Genomic DNA, 17,778 nt, shown 5'->3' on the forward strand with positions numbered 1-17,778 from the left:
GTTCTCTACAATATCTCCCAGAAAATAGAAACAGAGGGAGTACTTGCAAATTCATTCCTTGAGGCCAGCATCACCCTCATAGAAAAAAACAGATGAAGACATTACAAGAAAAGTAAACTATAGACCAAAATCTCTCAAAAACATAAATGCAAAAATCCTCATCAAAATATTAGCATACCAAATCCAACAATGTATAAAATGAATTCTACATCACAATCAAGTGAGATTTACTCCAGATAGGAAAGGCTGGCTCAACAATTAAAAATGAATTTATGTAATTAATCACATCAAGAAGCTAAAGAAGAAAGTCCTATGAACATATCAATAGATGTAGCAGAAGCATTTGGCAAGGTCCAGCATGCAACCATGTAAAACTCTCAACAAACTAGGAATAAAAGGGAATTTCCCAAGTTGATAAAGAGTACCTACAGAAAGCCTATAGCTAACATACTTAATGGTGAGAACTGGATGATTTCCCTCTAAGATAAGGAAGAAGGCAAGAATGTCCTGTCTCACCACTCCTATTCAACACTGTACAGGAAGTCCTTGCTAGTGAAGCAAGACAGGAAATAAAAGGCATACAGCTTAGAAAGAAAAAAATAAAACTGTCTTTGCAGATTACATGACTGTCTGTATGGAAAACCTCAAAGAACCAACATAAACTCATGGAAAAAATAAGTGATTATAGCAAGGTTGGAAGATACAAAGTAAATATACAGAAGTCGATTGTTACCAGTAATGAACCGTTGGAATTTGAAATTAAAACACAATACCATTTACAGTTACACCAAAAAAATAAATACTTAGGCATAAATCTATCAAAATATGTATAGGATCTATACAGAGAAAAGAGATACAAAATCAATGGAAAGATTATTCCATATTAATAGGCTGGAATATTCAGTATCATTAATATGTCCATTCTTCCTGACTTGATCTGTAGATTAAACACAATCTCGACTAAGATCCCAGCAAGTCGAGTTTGTGTATATCAACAAACTGATTCCACAGTTTTTATGGAAAAGCAAAAGACCCGCACTAGACAACACAACACTGAAAGAAAAAGTTGGAGGATTGACACTGTCCAATTTCAAGATTTACTGTAAATCTACAGTAATAAACATAGGATGGTACTGGTGAAAGAATAAACACACAGGTCAGTGGAACAGAATACAGAGCCCACAAATAGACCCCCAGACAAATACAGTCAACTGATTCATGACAAAAGAGCAAAGGCAATTCAATAGAGAAAGGACAGTGTTTCCAACAAATGGTGATGGAACAACTGGACTTTCATATGCAAAAAAAAAAAAAAAGACACAGGCAGAGAACATATAATATACCTTTTAGAAAAATTAATTCAAAATGGATCTTAGCCCTAAATGTAAAATGCAAAACCATAAAACTTTGAGAAGATAACATAGGAAAAAAATCTAGGTTTACTTGTATTTAATGAAGAGTTTTAAAATATGGTACCAAAAGCATAATCCATGAGAGAAAATATTAATAAGGTAGATTTTATTGAAATTAAAAACTGCTATGGAAAAGATACTGTTAAGAGAATGAAAAGACAAACCAGACTTGGAGAAAATATTTGCAAACACATATATCTGATAAAGGACTTGAATACAAAATATGCTTAAAACTCAACCACAAGAAAACAACTCATTAAAAATGGCAAAAGATCTGGATAAATCACGCCTGTAATCCAAGCACTTTGGAGGCCAAGGTGGGTGGATCACCTGAGGTCAGGAGTTCAAGAACAGCCTGACCAACATGGTGAAACCCCATCTTTATTAAAAAAAAAAAAATTAATTCCTACCAAGGAAAACTTACAGATGTCAAATATGCATATGAAAGGAGCTCATCATCTCATCGTTTGTCATTAGAGAAGACAATAATGAGATAACACTACACACCTATTAAAATGGCTAAAATTCAAAAAATTGACAATACCAAATGCTGATGATGACATGGAGAGGCAGGAACTCTCATTATTGTTGGGAATGCAAATAATGGTAAAGCTATTTTTGAAGGCTGTTTGGCAATCTCCCACAAAGCTAAACATAGGCTTACTATATAATCACTGTACTGAGTATTTACTCAGTTAAATTGAAAACCTACATTCACACAAAAACCTGCATGCAAATATTTATAGCACCTTTATTCATAATTGCCCAAAACTGGTAGCAAGCAAGATATCCTTGAAAAGCTGGATAAATAAACTGTGGTACATGCATGTAATGGCATACTATTCAATAATAAAAAGAAATAAGCTATCATGCCCGGAAAAGACTTGGATGAACCTTGGTGAAACAAGTCATGGTGAAGCAAACTAGTATGAAAAAGCTACATACTGTATAATTCCAATTATATGACATTCTGAAAACCACAAAACTATAGAGACAGTAAAATGATCAGTGGTTTGGGGAGAAGGGAGGAAAATAAATAGGTCAGGAATTTTACAGTAGTAAAATTAATTTGTGTAATATTGTATTTGTGGGTACAAGATATCATAATATGCATTTGTCAGATGACATAGACCTGTACAGCACAAAAAGTGGACTTTAAAATATGAACATTTTTAAGATCATTTAGAGGTGGGGGGATTCCAGGGAGAAATGCAGATTGTGACAAGAGGCTCTAACTGCGTTTAAAATATGCAAAACAACCTCACTGAAGCGTAGAGAGGAAAAATATCGTCCTAAGTAACTTTGGAAATGAGCAGAGTCTGTAAGACGAAGGCAATAGGAACTGCACAAAAGCAGTACTCCACTTGATAAAACTGGTCCCCGTGGGGGTACAGGTTAACAATTACGATACTGCTGTCTATGTATACAGCAATTGAACAATTAAATAAATAGACAGCAGCTAGTGGGAGCCAGGTTACTTACTGTTGGAATGGGAGTTTACAGAAAAGCAAGGGGTGAAAGTTAGAAAAAAATAGGAAGTGCACTTATAGTAATATGTATAAAAGCTTTGTACACTGAATGAATTCTTATTTGTGCATATTATCTTTACCCTGAAGGTATTATTTATTATAAAGGATTATTATTTTCACATTATTTATGCATAATTCAGATCATGTACTTAAAGAGGACATGGACTAATAATTCAAAAAGCTCAGAATATTTTCAGATACAACTTTTTTTTTTTTAAGACGGAGTCTTGCTCTGTTGCCCAGGCTAGAGTACAATGATGCCATCTTGGCTCACTGCAACCTCTGCCTCCCATGTACAAGCAATTCTCCTGCCTTAGCCTCCTAAGTAGCTGGGATTACAAGTACGTACCACCATGCCTGGCTAATTTTTTTGTATTTTTAGTAGAGACAGGGTTTTACCATGTTGGTCAGGCTGGTCTTGAACTCCTGACCTCGTGATCCACCTGCTTTGGCCTCCCAAAGTGCTGGGATTATAGGTGTGAGCCACCATGCCCAGCCCTCAGATACAACTTTTTTTAACGAGTATGTCCATCTTCTGAAGTGGTCCTTTAAATTTATCTAGATAGATTATGTTCTATGGTCTGTAGGAGCTGTATACATCAGAACAGCTTATTATAAATACCTAAAGCAAAGGAAATGGTTTATTTAGAAAATAAAGTATAGAAATATAACATTAACTGCTCCTATGTGATGTCAAAAGTAGAAAGAAGGTAGAAAATTCTTTTGTGTGAGATGCTACTAAATACCTGGATGTTTTCAAATAGTCACATTTTAGCACAGTATAGTCCAAGCATCTGGGTATTTGGATTTTTCCCTTTCCAGCTGGTAATCTTGATATGTTGTAGATGTAGGCAAAGCCTCAAGGTTAAATGATTTCCAAATGCTTTGAACAGCATTTAACTAGAAATAAAATTTCATTCAACATCACCCTCTCCACCTTCTTTTATGTGCACTCACTTTCCATATATGCAGCAAGTAGAGAGGAGAGTGCCAAAAAAGAATCTTTCTCCTGTTCCACAAATCAATTAGAAGGGCTGTTGACTACATCCCCAGACTTGGGTTTCAGACACACTATTAACTTGCCTCAATACAGTGCAAATAATTTTCCAGATTGCAGCATTGCTCTATTTAAATCAAACTTCCTGCCTATTAATAGCTGTGAAATACTAGAAAATATTACTGGGCCAATAAAGCATGTGTCTGCTCAAATCTTTTTAAAATGAGGCAAGACACAAATACATACATACTTAAATACATATGTACATAACATGGCAGAATCTCCTTTAAAAGTTTAAATAACAACATCAGCCATCTAGACTGATGTGGAGATTTAAAAAAGTGAACCAACTGAATTTCTAAGGAACCTTTTTATGCCAAGATTCCATTTCCATACCTCCTCCTCTTCCTTCTCTTCCTTCTTCTTTCCTCCTCCTCCTTCTCCTCCTCCTCCTTCTTCTGACAGAGTCTTGCTCTGTTGCCCAGGCTGGAGTGCAGTGACATAATGTCAGCTCACTGCAACCTCCACTTCCCAGGTTCAAGCAACTCACACACCTCAGCCACCCAAGTAGCTGGGATTACAGGCCTGTGCCACCTCACCCAACTACTTTTTGTATTTTTAGTAGAGATCAGGTTTCACCATGTTGCTCAGGCTGGTCTCAAACTCCTGGCCTCAAGTAATTCACCACCTTGACCTCCCAAAGTGCTCAGATTACAGGTGTGAGTAACCACATGCCGGCTTATACTTTCTTCTTACTTGCTTTACATTCACACTCTCCTTCATTGTCTTTTACAGATAGCAGGATTGTTTCCTGGGTATTTATTTTCATGATAATTTTCTGCTTACCTCTGAGCATACCACTGCTCTTCCTCCACCATCTCACCACCTTCCCCACACACAAATGATTACAGATTATTTGGGATTTGCAGTGCAAAGGAAATGAACACACATAATTTATTTTTTTTCCTTTCTCTTTCTTTTTTTTCTTTCTTTCCTTCATTCCTTCGTTTTTCTTTTTCTTTCCTTCTCTCTTTGAATATTGCACAGCCCATTCAGCATTCTGTACAATTAGATAAATGAAAGATATCTTTGTTTTGGCTTGATCTGTAACTCTTTGCAGATTCATTATGTGCATGGCAACACGAAAAAACCATGGTACTTTTGGGCAGCATCTGATTCGTCAGGAAATTCCTCCTCCTCTGATATGTGGTTGGGGAGAACATGGGTGATGTGATCCAGATGCATGAGCTGCCCGTTGCCAGTAGTGCAGATGTGTTTTATACGCACATGGCCAGATGGTGACCCCTCTGGCATTATTAATGTGTTCCAGATCCAGGCTTCCTTCTTTGCATGTATGTGCCTCGATTGCACATATTTCATGTGTTTGTTTATGAGGGACAGTATTCCTTAATTTCATATATGGCAGTTAATATTTAAAAGGAGAACTTTTAACGGCACTGGAAATTGATAAAAAAAGAATCTTTTAAATTGCTATGAAATATGGCTCTCATTTCAAAATGACTACCAATGTAATCACTGAATTCACAGAACAAATTTTTGAACTTTCCCTTCATATGTTGAGAAAATAGGGTGCTGGGTTACATTTTAAAGATAGTTAAGAAATAAAATATTTGCATTCTTTATACATTCTAATGATTTTTTGCTCTCTTTTCCTTTTTGATCTCAAAAGTCTATTTTTAAAAGTACCATGTCTGTACATTGAACATTGTTATTCACTATCAATTAAATCTAGGTATCAAGGAAATTCGAGGTCTTCTAGAAATTACTCATTCTTATAGATCTATAGGAAGAGAACTGGTTTTATTAAAATATAATCCAGCTATAGCTCCAAACTATCATGGATTGTAACTCCATGGATTAGAAGAAATTTATTAGTCTTATATTTTGGCTTAGGTCTGAAGTACAAAATATGAGGGCATAGTAGTTTCACTGAATTAAAATGAACCAACTCAACTTTTTATTTTAAAAAAACTTCAGTATTTTTATGGGAAAATGTAAAAAATTAGTCAAATTCTTAAAATAGAAAGATGAAAAATGTGAATGACAGATGATCAGACTTTGAAAGATGCAGCTCATGTCCATCTTCTTTTTTACTGTCAGAAGTAATGGACTTTTAAGTCAGCAAATGTATAATTTATGATAGAGAACTATCTCCAGAATCAGCTTACAGAAAATAAATGACCAATATGCTGATGAGATTTTTGTTAAGATGCTACATACTTTTTTTTTAAAGACAGAGTCTACTTCTGTCACCCTTTTAAGGTGCAATGGCACGATCTCAACTCACTGCAGCCTTGACCTCAAGGGCTCAGATGGTCCTCCTACCTCAGCCTCCTGAGTAGCTGGAACTACAGGCACATACCACCATGCCTGCCTAATTTTTGTAGAGACAGGGTTTGGCCATGTTGCCCAGGCTGGTCTCAAACTCCTGAGCTCAAGCAATCCATCTACCCCAGCCTCCCAAAGTGCTGGGATTGCAGGCATGAGCCACCACACCTGGCCGTTGTGCTGCACACTTTTACTATAAATAGCAGAGGGTCAAAGCTGCTCATGCTGAATGCTTAAGTAAGCACATCTTGAGTCTTGATTACTTAGCATGTAGTTTTAGGTCCTCTTGAAAACTATTCTACTTCCTTAAGTAAAGCCTGTTTTTCTATTTGTGTATGTGTATTTATCTTAATTTCATTTTCCACACCCACAAAATAGGATGGAAAATTAAAACAGTTTTCTGATACATGGAGGCAAGAGTAAAGAGTATTTTCTTTTCCCTGAAAGTATTCCTTGGAGTTAAAAAAAAAAAAAAAGTAAGTTACAGGATTTGTTCCCGAACTCCTCAGATACTCACCTCAGACTTGCTCCGTGTGTGTTTTTGTTCAAGTGCATATCGACGATAACAACTCTAGGGTTCTCTGAAAGAAGATTCAGAGCAATTCTAAGAAGACTTCAGATCATTTATGAGGATGAAGCAATCAAAGGAGAATGTTGAGCCTGGGAAATGTCTTCCTATCTGACATTGAAAGAAGAATGGCTGTGGCCTCGCCTTCTCATTTATTTTTATTTATTTAACTGTTTTGAGATGGAGTCTAGCACTGTCACCTGATGTGGAATGTAGTGACACAATCTTGGCTCACTGCAACCTCTGCCTCTCAGGTTCAAGCGATTCTCCTGCCTCAGCCTCTCGAGTAGCTGGGATTACAGGCTCCCGCCACCAAGTCCAGCTAATTTTTTTTTGTATTTTTAGTACAGAGGGAATTTCACTATGTTGGCCAGGCTGGTCTCAAACTCCTGACCTCATGATCCACCCGCCTTGGCCTCCCAAAGTGCTGGGATTTCAGGCATAAGTCACTGCACCCCAACCACCTTTCTCATTTATATCTTGAAGTCCTGTCCAAGAGCTTTGGTTATTGACCTTAGACTATTACCAAGACGTATTTAAAGGATCCAACAACGTATCCATAGACTCTTTTGTTCCAAGCCTCCCTTTTCTGTTGCAAAGATTGAGAAGGTAAAGAAAATAAACGGCAGCAGCCTTTTTAATAGTCAGGATGATGCATATGCGATAAGCGAGCTCTAACCCCTCTTCCCACATTGCTGGCAGACTTCATTAATTGATCATAAGACTCTACCACTACATCAGGATCCGGCTCAGAATCCTCAACAGAGCCCTACAGAGTGCCATTAAAAATTAGTTAACGTCCACCCTTGAGAGAAAAACCTCTTTGCCACTCCCCTTATATTCATTATGAGCAAATAATAGGTAGTTAGTCTGAATTCAGGGAAACATAAAAGACCAAAGGATATTGCTATTGATTAAGGCTGTCTGCTTTTCCCAAGAGGGGTGACTAGCTGGTATTAGGCCTGCTTCAAAGAGTAGGAGTGTGGGTATGGTAGCCATATCACTTCAGTGACCCTGCTCCCTGACCTATGGGAAAGGGACCAGATTAAAGGGCCCTCTGAAGGCTACTTGGACTCAGGTCAATGGCATAGGCCACAAAGGGTTTATGCACCAAAGGAACAGGAAACCTTGCTGAGTGCCCTGGGACTGCAGGCAGAAGACATCCCAGGGGCTGCTCTGAAACTCTGACCTCCACTTCCTCCTTTGACATTGCTGTCACTTTCACATGGACACATGATAGTAACAAAGCCCCTGGGCTCTGTGTAGTGTAGTGTGGTTTTCAGAGTACTTTCCATTCCTGATCTCGTTTGAGCCCCACCTCAGTCAGCGCAGGGAAGCAGTGCAATTATCGGTACCCCCAATTATACAACTGAAGTGAGGCTCTCTTGTCCAAAATCACATCGCTGTGGAGGCCCCAAAGAGTTTTCATCTAAAATAGTCAGATGAAAGGAAGTGACGGAAGGCGAGCATTTTGGATTGTTTCCCATTTGAATTTTCAGATAATTGTGCCCATACTCTCCATAGCCTGGCCTGTCTAGGGAAGCTGACAGTTTGATGGTGAACCAGTTGTGTGGTACAAACATGATGGTGAAGGTGGTTCTCCCAGAGATGCTTTGGACTCATTTAATAATGGAGATGCCATTCAGGCACTTGGTCATTGAAAGGGACTTCTGTTCATTTCTCTCACAGCTGGTGACCTTGTTGCAGATGTGGGTTGTCCCCTTATATTTCACTATAAAACTATACTGGTGGCGGTTCCTGTCTATGTGGGGGATGTTCTCCGTTATTACCAGTTACATCCTCTTCAGAGCTACCGAAAACCCCTCTTTGGGAGGACACCACAGTATGTATTCCTGCATTCCTTCCTCAGGACCCCCTTTATTTTATATATTAAAAAGCATATTTGATTGCCATTTTCCTGAGTTGGAGGGAGGTTACACTTCTTTTACGTATCTTTTACCTGTGGTAGCAAAACTATTGAGAAATTAGCTACACTACTGTTCGTTTGCCTTCATTATTTAATGGTGATTCAGATATGCATGTAAAATTTACTACTTCAAATATTAGCTAGTGAAAAGCAGAAGAAAGAGAAGTGAAACTATTGTTTAAAATTTCTAGAGCATTTTTGCATGTTTATTTTTAGCTCAGCATTTTACTTCATTCCACTTTAAGTTGTGTTACACATTTTAAAATAGAGCAAGAGTTGAAAGTTGTGTTTCAACCTGAAAATATATAATAAATCATAAGTCATGGACAACTTACTATTCTAATAACAAATGATGCTTTAATATTCCAGTGGTCACTTTAATTACCATTGTCAGCCTCCGAAGATTTGTATAGCTCCATTGTATCATTCACGAATCTTTCCAAAGTGCTCATCACATACCGCACTCACAGGCTTGCTTTCGCCCTCTCTGCTCTGTGTGTAAAATCTGAAACCTCATCAACATAAAATTGGAATGAGATAAAATGTGTAAAATTTAAAATAGCAATAAAACAATGCTAAATCTGACCTTTTGGGAGAATAAATTATAAACTCCAGTGAGATACTTTTATGATTATTTAGACATTTGTTTTCGTCCTCTAAAAATGTAGGAAACATGCATGGCAACTTTTCCTTCAAGTTTGGAGAAGGAATCCAGTGAGAAATCAGATAAATAAATGTGATGATAAAAATGGAAATCCAAATACTGAATTCATGTTATGACTATTTTAGTTTAGTTCTGCTTTGGGAAGAGGTTTGGGGTGGTGGTAGGAGACTGTATAAACTGGCCAGTTTGGGGTCTTGGACAGCCCTTGTAGTGTCTGGCTTACCACTCAGCAAAGTGAGTATATGGTACTTTTCTCCTTCTTAGAAAATATTCTGTTATTTAAGATTTGTGAAAGTGCTCTAAGTTTTGGATGAATCAAAACGTGCTTGTTTTCATCCCCTGGATTTAATCTATATTCTATTTCTGTAAGAATGGTTCACCTTTCCATTGTATAATGAATTACCCTACCTAAAGGCAGTGTTTTTGCACATATCAGTTCATGCAATGCAGAGGAATTTTATTATAAGAAATACCCAAATGTTGCCTCATTACCCTTTATGCCTTTCATATGTCCACTGGCCAGGGTTCCATGCTCTCTTTCCCATGCCCAAAGCATGTCCTCTCAGCATCTTCCTGCCTCCACAACTCCAAGCCCTGCAGGATAGTCTAAGAGCCAAGAGGCTTCACTGACATTGTAAAGCAAACTCAGCTGCCATTTGAAAAGACAACGGCGAGCAAGGTGAAGTAGGCCCTCTTCTAGACGAGTAGTCAGGATAGAGCTCCCATACATAAGAGGCAATAATAGGCCCCAGAATCATCATGGATCTTTGCTTAATTATTGTATTACAGATGAGTCACATTTTAGCTATCTTCCATTTGGAAGGAGAAGATTTCATTACAGGCTAGGGGAACTGGATGAAGAAATCAGCATTGCTGCAGAAGGCAGACGCAAGAGTAGTGGTCTCCAGCACCAGCAGTTTAAAGCCTGCTGTGCCTCTTTGAGAGCACATCAAGCTCTTGTTTCAGGTTAGAGTACCCAGAGAAGGGGAAGTGAGTTTCCTCTCAACTACAGTTGGTTTGTCTGGCAAGTAGTGAAGATCAAACTCAGAAATAAGCCACACATGCGATGGCTCATGCCTGTAATCCCAGCACTTTGGGAGGCCAAGGTGGTTGGATCAGGGAAGCCTGAGGTCAGGAGTTTGAGGCCGGCCTGGCCAACATGGTGAAGCCCCATCTCTACTAAAAATACAAAAATTAGCCGGGCATGATGGCGGGTGCATATAATCTCATCTACTCAGGAGGCTGACACAGCAGAATCACTCGAACCCGGAGGCAGAGGTTGCTGTGAGCCAAGATCGTGCCATTGCATTCCAGCCTGGGCAACAGAGCAAGATTACACCTTAAAAAAAAAAAAAGGCCACAAGCCACACACTAGCCACAGAGAGCTGGGCTTCATCAGCTTTCCTTCTGGAGGAAATCCAGCCCAAGGCCAGCTTTCCTTTTGGAGGCTGCTCTGAAACAGGTGCACAATCTCCTATCTGGCTTATCTGCCTTACAGTGTAAGTCTTGGTAGGAAAGAAGTTCTGGACTCTACTGTTCCTGAAAACAGTTACCCCCAATAAGCAGGAAAATGGCAGAAAGGGAGCTTGAGATTTGGAAAATTGAACACATCCCTAACAATGATATGACATACTGAGCATTTAATGTGCCAAGTCAATAAACATCAATACATTGGCTCACACAATCTTCAGAACAACTTTAGGAGCTAGTGTTATCATCCTCACATTTTAAATGAGGCATGCCAAGTAAATTAACCCAAGTCCCATGGGCAGTAAGCAGCAAAGTCCTGAATCAGACCGAAGAACTACTTGACAGCAAAGCTCCTGCTCCCAAAAAGCATGCTATGGCTTAATTAATTCAACAAACTGCTTTGCACAGAGAAACCCTGCAGTGTAAAGGTTATTAGTCCTGGAACATCTCTAACGCTGACAGAAGTTTGAGAGAGGTCCCTTAAGGCAGGGAGATGGGTCACCAAGTCTGTATGCAGTTTAAGGAACCATATTCTGGTACTAGCAGGTGTTGGGGGCCCAATAGAGGGGACCTTCTCAAAGCTTGCCTGTTTCTCCATCATCACCACTTTTAGCAACATAAACTTCCGCCTTGATCTGGCTGCCCTGAGCAATGATCTAAGCTGCTAGCACTGACAAATGAAAAGAACTCATGGCTCAAGAGTCACTGTGGCAGAAAGACCGCGAGAGCCTTCTCTGGCTTCCTTACGAGGCCACACAGCCTCACAGTAATTTAAGCCAATTTATGCAGCCCATGCAAATTTCTGTGTCAGTGTAGCTCACCCCTGCCTACTCCCCCAAGGGGCAAGATCACACCTGTGTGGAGGAAGTGGCAGCACAGATGGCACCTTAATATCAGTTGCTTAAAGTGCAGAGAGCATTTCACTATAGAAGTGATGTATATAACAATTCATTTCACGGGCTAGCCCACAACCCATTTAAACCATAATGTTCAGAAGGACCCTTCTGACTGAAACTCGATGAAATAGAGCACCTATTAAAATCATATTGAAACCTTATGCTAGTAATATCATAGATCTTAAGCACTTAGTACCATGGCTCCAACAGGGAGTGATCTGGGGAAGGTGAGAGAGTTGGAGACAGGGCTCAGGGATTGGGGGCAAGAGGGTGGGGCTAAATCTCTGGAGCAAGACTCTCAATGCAGTTTGGGGTGAAAGGCAGGAAAAAGACTCCAAGTGGATGTGCAGGGAAAGGGTTGTGAGGCAAACAGGGCCTTCTGCCATTGCACATCCTTGTAAGCAGCATTCCAGCCACCTCTTCATTTTCTTTGAGCAACAAAGATAAGCCCCCAGCTTTTCCATCCACCACCTCTTATATCAATGGGCATAGCTCCTCTGCTGTGGCCCACCAGGAATGGAACTGGTCTCCCAACCTCTTACCCCATCCTCCTAGACATGAAGCTGTCACATGGTCCTTCTTGTAGTTTTTTTCTAAGGGCCTTTACTGTCAGTGAAGAAGGAAACCAGCAGAGGGGAGGGCTTCCTTCTAGATTCTCTCCACTCACCCTCCATCCTCATCCTTTTCCTTCTCCACTTAGACCCTTGGGAAGAAGGAAAGGCCCTGGAAGTTCACAGAGGGTGCTGGAGTACACACAGGACCCTTCCGCACAGCAGAAGGAAATAGTCTGGGGCTCTCGTCATTTCATGCCCTGGGCTACGGGAGGGCTCTTTGGGTGGAGGAGAAATGGGATGAGTGCTGGGCTCACTGCTGATGATATCTGTACTTGGGCGGTGGGGTGGGGAAGAGGCAGCAGGACAAAGGGAAGAAAACTCCCCGGTAAGAAGGTCTGGACTTCCCTTTGACTTTTCATCCCACTTTTTGTTCACCTCTAAGACACTCCTGCTAAAACCACTCCAGGTTAACCCTAGGACCAAATGAGAAGAGGGCAGTGTGGGGAGGCAGGGGTGCAGAAAGATTAACCATTCCTGAAGGCTATTTTTAAGCGAAGCATGTGAGGGACGCAGACAAATTTAAAAAGAATTCACATATGCATATACACAGAAACACACGAGCTTGATAGCACTATTCACAGAATGCTTATTGCTATATACATCTATGTTCTGTGTGTTATAAACATAATCTTAGAAACTAAAAACTGATGTATAACTCTTTGAAAGAGACAAAATGTTTTATAATATTACCATGTTCTGTTTTTTTCCCCATTTTTCACTCCACAGATTGGTCTACAAACGGTTTCTTCTGATCTACAAACTCAGCTATGCATTTGGTGTTCTGGGTTACTTGGTGATCATGTTTACAATGTGTGGATTCAATCTGTTTTTCAAGTAAGTATCTCCAATTAAGACATTAATATCTCCAAGCAGTTGCTTGGAGCACTCACCGGTCATGTTCTCTCAATCTGGAAGCATTCGGCACTCCAATTTTCCATGCACCATGTTTTATAGTAGATATCCACACATAGTTTTGTCTGGGGAAAAGCAATAGAAAGGGAAGAAAGGATCACTCTACAAAATAATTTTTTTTAATTAGGACCTTTAAGGAGATTTATATTTGGTCTGCAAATTTAAAAGATTACTATTAAAGTAGACCTACAATTGTGCTACAGTAATTCTTACTGAACTATACATTTCTCTTCTACATAATTCTCAAGTGCCTAGATCTCCTTTCATATCTATCTTCTTATCTAAAATCTCTAGAATTATGTTGTCCAATACAGTAGCCACTAGCTCATGTGACAGTACTGAACACCTAAAAGTATAAAATACATACTGAATTTCAAAGACTTACATAGAAAACATTTTTATATCAATTACATTTTGAAATGATAGGATTTAAATGTATTGGTGAGATTAATTTCATCTGGTTTTTTTTAATTTTTAAATGCATCTACCAGAAAATTTAAAATTATATTTGTGGCTGTATTTCCATTGGACAGCACTGCTCTCTTTAATTTGGTTTCTGATATTCAGGAAATGCCTTGCATTGGGGATAGCTGAAAAAGGAGGAAAAGTGAGTGCTTAGAAATTGCAAGAGACTGGGTGCTGTGGCTCATGCCTGTAATCCCAGCTACTTGGGAGGCAGAAGTGGGAGGATTGCTTGAGGCCAGGAGTTCAAGACCAGCCTGGGCAACATGGCCAGACCTTGTCTCAACAAAAATTTTAATTGGAAAAAGTATATAAGCTGGAAAACCAAATAAACAAAAAAGATTTGAAGGATAGAAAACATGTCGATATCTATTGTTTAATAGAGGGGAGTTTTAAAAAAGAAATTGAAAGAGAAATAAAGGTATAAAAGAGCAAGAAAGTCTGGGGAGAGATAAAGGAAGCTGAAATAATCACATCTTTGACTAAGAGCAATGCTCCCGCTTAAGGTGGCTGCTGAGACATGCCGTTGATGGCATTCTCACAGGCACAAATGAGGCTGAGTAACCAGCCTGTGTCCTGGAAAGGGGACTGAAGACATACCACACGTACAGCTATAGAAAGCAGCTCAAATACAAGTTCCCCAGAATAGCTCTCACATCGAAGTTACTCCAAACTTCCAGGACAATAACAGAAACTGAAAAGCAGAGATCATCAACCCTTTCCTCAGAAAATAAGAAAGGCAATTGGATGGAGAGTCAGCCCTCGGGGAAAGGGCTCTTCCTATGGCAGCATAGCAACCTGATTTTATAAGCATTTTATAAAACTTTCAGAATGGGAGCAGCTAACATTTTCTAGCAGGAAAGGGGTTGAAAGTAACTGTACAGATCTATTATTGCTAGGTTAGGAAATAGACACTGTAATGTCTATTTTAACATATTGTCTATACTGGTTTATTTTGGTGAATGTAAAATACTCATAAGGATTTTTATGAAATCACTGGGAACTATAGCTGTTCCAAGACTATTACCTCATAAGATTTCACGATCCTTATTCATGAATTTTCCTACAGTAAGGCATACCAAGAACTTAACCCTTTAGAAAAGGAACTATTTTGTTTCACTACTTGAAGATTATCATTGTATTAATCTTTTTTCTAGGTAGCCACAAGTGTGTTACTGTACTTTTTAATCAATAAAATTATAAATACTTCCTGGACATGAAGGGAAGATACTCCTCATTTCCCTCACTGTCCACATTCTCATATACCCAGACAAATCCTGAAAGGATGCAGCTACCACCTATGTTGGAAGTCTCAGTTCATATCACCAAAAAATCTATATCTTCTAAATCTACAAAGCTGTCCACCTTTACCATTTCTTCCTACAATGAACAGAAAACAGAAATAGGTTTTAGAGTCGGACTACCCAACTCTTGTCCACACTTTCCTCCCTTTCCTGAATTAATCAGAACCAACAAGGCTCACCACCGGTATTTGAGATGGTTTTATAGATAAAGCAAACCAAATATGCAATTATTTAGATTCATAAATTAAATTTAGGGCAAATCATTCGCTTTTAAAAGAGATCTTTCCCTTAAGAAAAAAAAAAAAAAACTGGGCGGGGGGATGATCATAAAGAATCCTGGTGTAATTGAAATATGATTCAACTTGCAAAAAGTTTTTTTCAGTTAATACATAGCAACTCTGGCACGGTAACCAAGGGCTTCAGAACGTGAGCTTGCTTTGTGAGGTACCAATTGCTGCATCAAGCAAATAATGTTTTCTAAGTCTCCATGTTTTCACACACAAAGTGGGGGTGATAATATCTATCTCAAGCACTTGTTAGGAAAGATCAGTGGAAAGCATTTTATAAATCTAAGTTCTACAGCAGACATACTGAATCCTTGCTGTATTAAAGAATCAATCACTTGACAAGCTCTTTAAAAATACTGCTGTCCAGACCCCACCCCGGATCAACTAAACTCCAGTCCTTGGTGGTGGGCCCATGTGTCACGGGGCTTTTAAATCTTCCCAGGTGATTCTAATCTATGTTTAGGGCTGAGAACTGTTGCTCTAGTGATTCTTACTGTTAGCTGCCCGCTGGAGTTACTGGGGTGTGGCCTGGAGATGGAAACTGTTATAAGCTGCTGAGGTCTACCTGAAGCTGAGCCGGAAACTACTGGTCTGAGTGAGCCTGTCTCGGCACTGCGGTCCTCAGAAGCGCTTGAAGGCTGTCTCAAGAATTCCTTTGTCCAGTCGGCACTGAGTGCTACAATTTGAGGGAAATTTAGAGAATTTTAAATTCTTTCATTTAAGAAAATAAAAATCCAACAAATAAATGCAAAAAAAATGACCACAAGGCTCTCTTAGATGCTATCACAGGAAATATTTTCCAAACTCCAGCTGTTTAGAAATATGCCACATTCTTAATTCCTTATACTGCTGTTTTCAATAGAATCATAGCTAGAGATTCCATGGATTTTGGCATTGTGTCTTTGTTCTATGGCCTCTACTATGGAGTAATGGGGAGAGACTTTGCCGAGATCTGCTCAGACTACATGGCTTCCACCATAGGGGTAAGTGTTGCTTTCATTCTCTGAAACCATTTATGAAACGTGGAGAAATGGTCTCATCTTATGTGTCTGCATCCATTTTCAGAAATAAATAAGTCTTTCCCCATATACTGATTATCGTTTCCTTTGGAACTATTTTGGTTCACCTAGCCCATTGCTCCCTGGATTCTCCTTGCATCAGAAACATTCTTTGTTGATTAATTGGAAAATACATGTCTTATGCCTATAGAATACTTGTGAAATAAGGCATCTGTTAAAATAAAATATGTGAATTATTTGTGTTATTGTATCTAGCATACTTCAATTGCCAACATTTAAGGATTAGTAAAACATTAACAATAATTATAACCTTTTAGCTCTGTCTGAAACCCTGCCTTATGCAAATAAAAACTACATTTGATGCTGCATAAAACAGTTCAGAATCAACAGTGCCTCTGGGTAATACTTATCATAAATACCAGGTACATTATATAGCATGTGAAGTAGAAGATACAAAAAGTGTGCTAGATATATTCTGACTGTATACCATTACCTAGAATATTTTTATTCCCTAACAGTTGTTTTTCTTTTCTTTTTTTGAATTCTTTTAAGATTAAAATTCAGAATTGACATCATTCCTAGTTAGATGTATTCCTGATTCAGGTATCAGGGGCATTTATCTGTGTCTGACTCATGCATATCTCTTAAAAACTTACAAGCTAAGGGCTCTAGGAATGACTTAGTAGTTTCAAGAATTCCACATCTCTGTCCTCTGTGTCTCTTGGTACACAGACAGATGCGGCGTACAAAAACCACTATAAAGCAAAGACATGGAAACAACTCAAATGCCCATCAATGTGAGACTGGATAAAGACAGTGTGGTATATATACACCATGGAATACTATGCAGCTATAAAAAGGGATGAGATCATGTCCTTTTCAAGGACATGAATGGAACTGGAAGCCATATCCTCAGCAAACTAACACAGGAACAGAAAACCAAACACTGCCTGTTCTCACTTGTACATAGGAGCTGAACAATGAGAACACTTGGACACAGGGAGGGGAACAACGCACACTGGGGCCTGGTGGAGTAGGGAAAGGGAGAGCCAGGTATTAAGACCCAATAGCTGCCGGGCGCGGTGGCTCAAGCCTGTAATCCCAGCACTTTGGGAGGCCGAGGCGGGTGGATCACGAGGTCAAGAGATCGAGACCATCCTGGTCAACATGGTGAAACCCCGTCTCTACTAAAAACACAAAAAATTAGCTGGGCATGGTGGCACGTGCCTGTAATCCCAGCTACTCAGGAGGCTGAGGCAGGAGAATTGCCTGAACCCAGGAGGCGGAGGTTGCGGTGAGCCGAGATTGCGCCATTGCACTCCAGCCTGGGTAACAAGAGCGAAACTCCATCTCAAAAAAAAAAAAAAA

At 39.4% G+C, this 17,778-nt stretch overlaps 1 protein-coding gene and 1 long non-coding RNA gene across 2 annotated transcripts in view; one reads left to right on the plus strand and one right to left on the minus strand.

Annotated features, from left to right (window-relative positions):
* Positions 1-15,949, minus strand: part of LOC116530528 — a 236,549-nt gene extending 220,600 nt beyond the window's left edge. The window contains exon 1 of the long non-coding RNA XR_004260047.1: positions 13,317-15,949. This is a non-coding gene — a long non-coding RNA (uncharacterized LOC116530528). The remainder of the gene's footprint in view (positions 1-13,316) is intronic.
* Positions 1-17,778, plus strand: part of RNF175 (ring finger protein 175) — a 50,080-nt gene that overhangs the window by 23,298 nt on the left and 9,004 nt on the right. The window contains 4 exon segments of the mRNA XM_032248621.1: positions 8,545-8,665; positions 8,668-8,698; positions 13,153-13,260; positions 16,254-16,374. Coding sequence (XP_032104512.1) covers positions 8,545-8,665; positions 8,668-8,698; positions 13,153-13,260; positions 16,254-16,374 — 381 coding nt within the window.

Source organism: Sapajus apella, unplaced genomic scaffold (genome assembly GCF_009761245.1).
Source record: "Sapajus apella isolate SASKATOON/1434 unplaced genomic scaffold, GSC_monkey_1.0 scaffold67, whole genome shotgun sequence".
In the NCBI taxonomy this organism is placed as follows: Eukaryota; Metazoa; Chordata; class Mammalia; order Primates; family Cebidae; genus Sapajus; species Sapajus apella.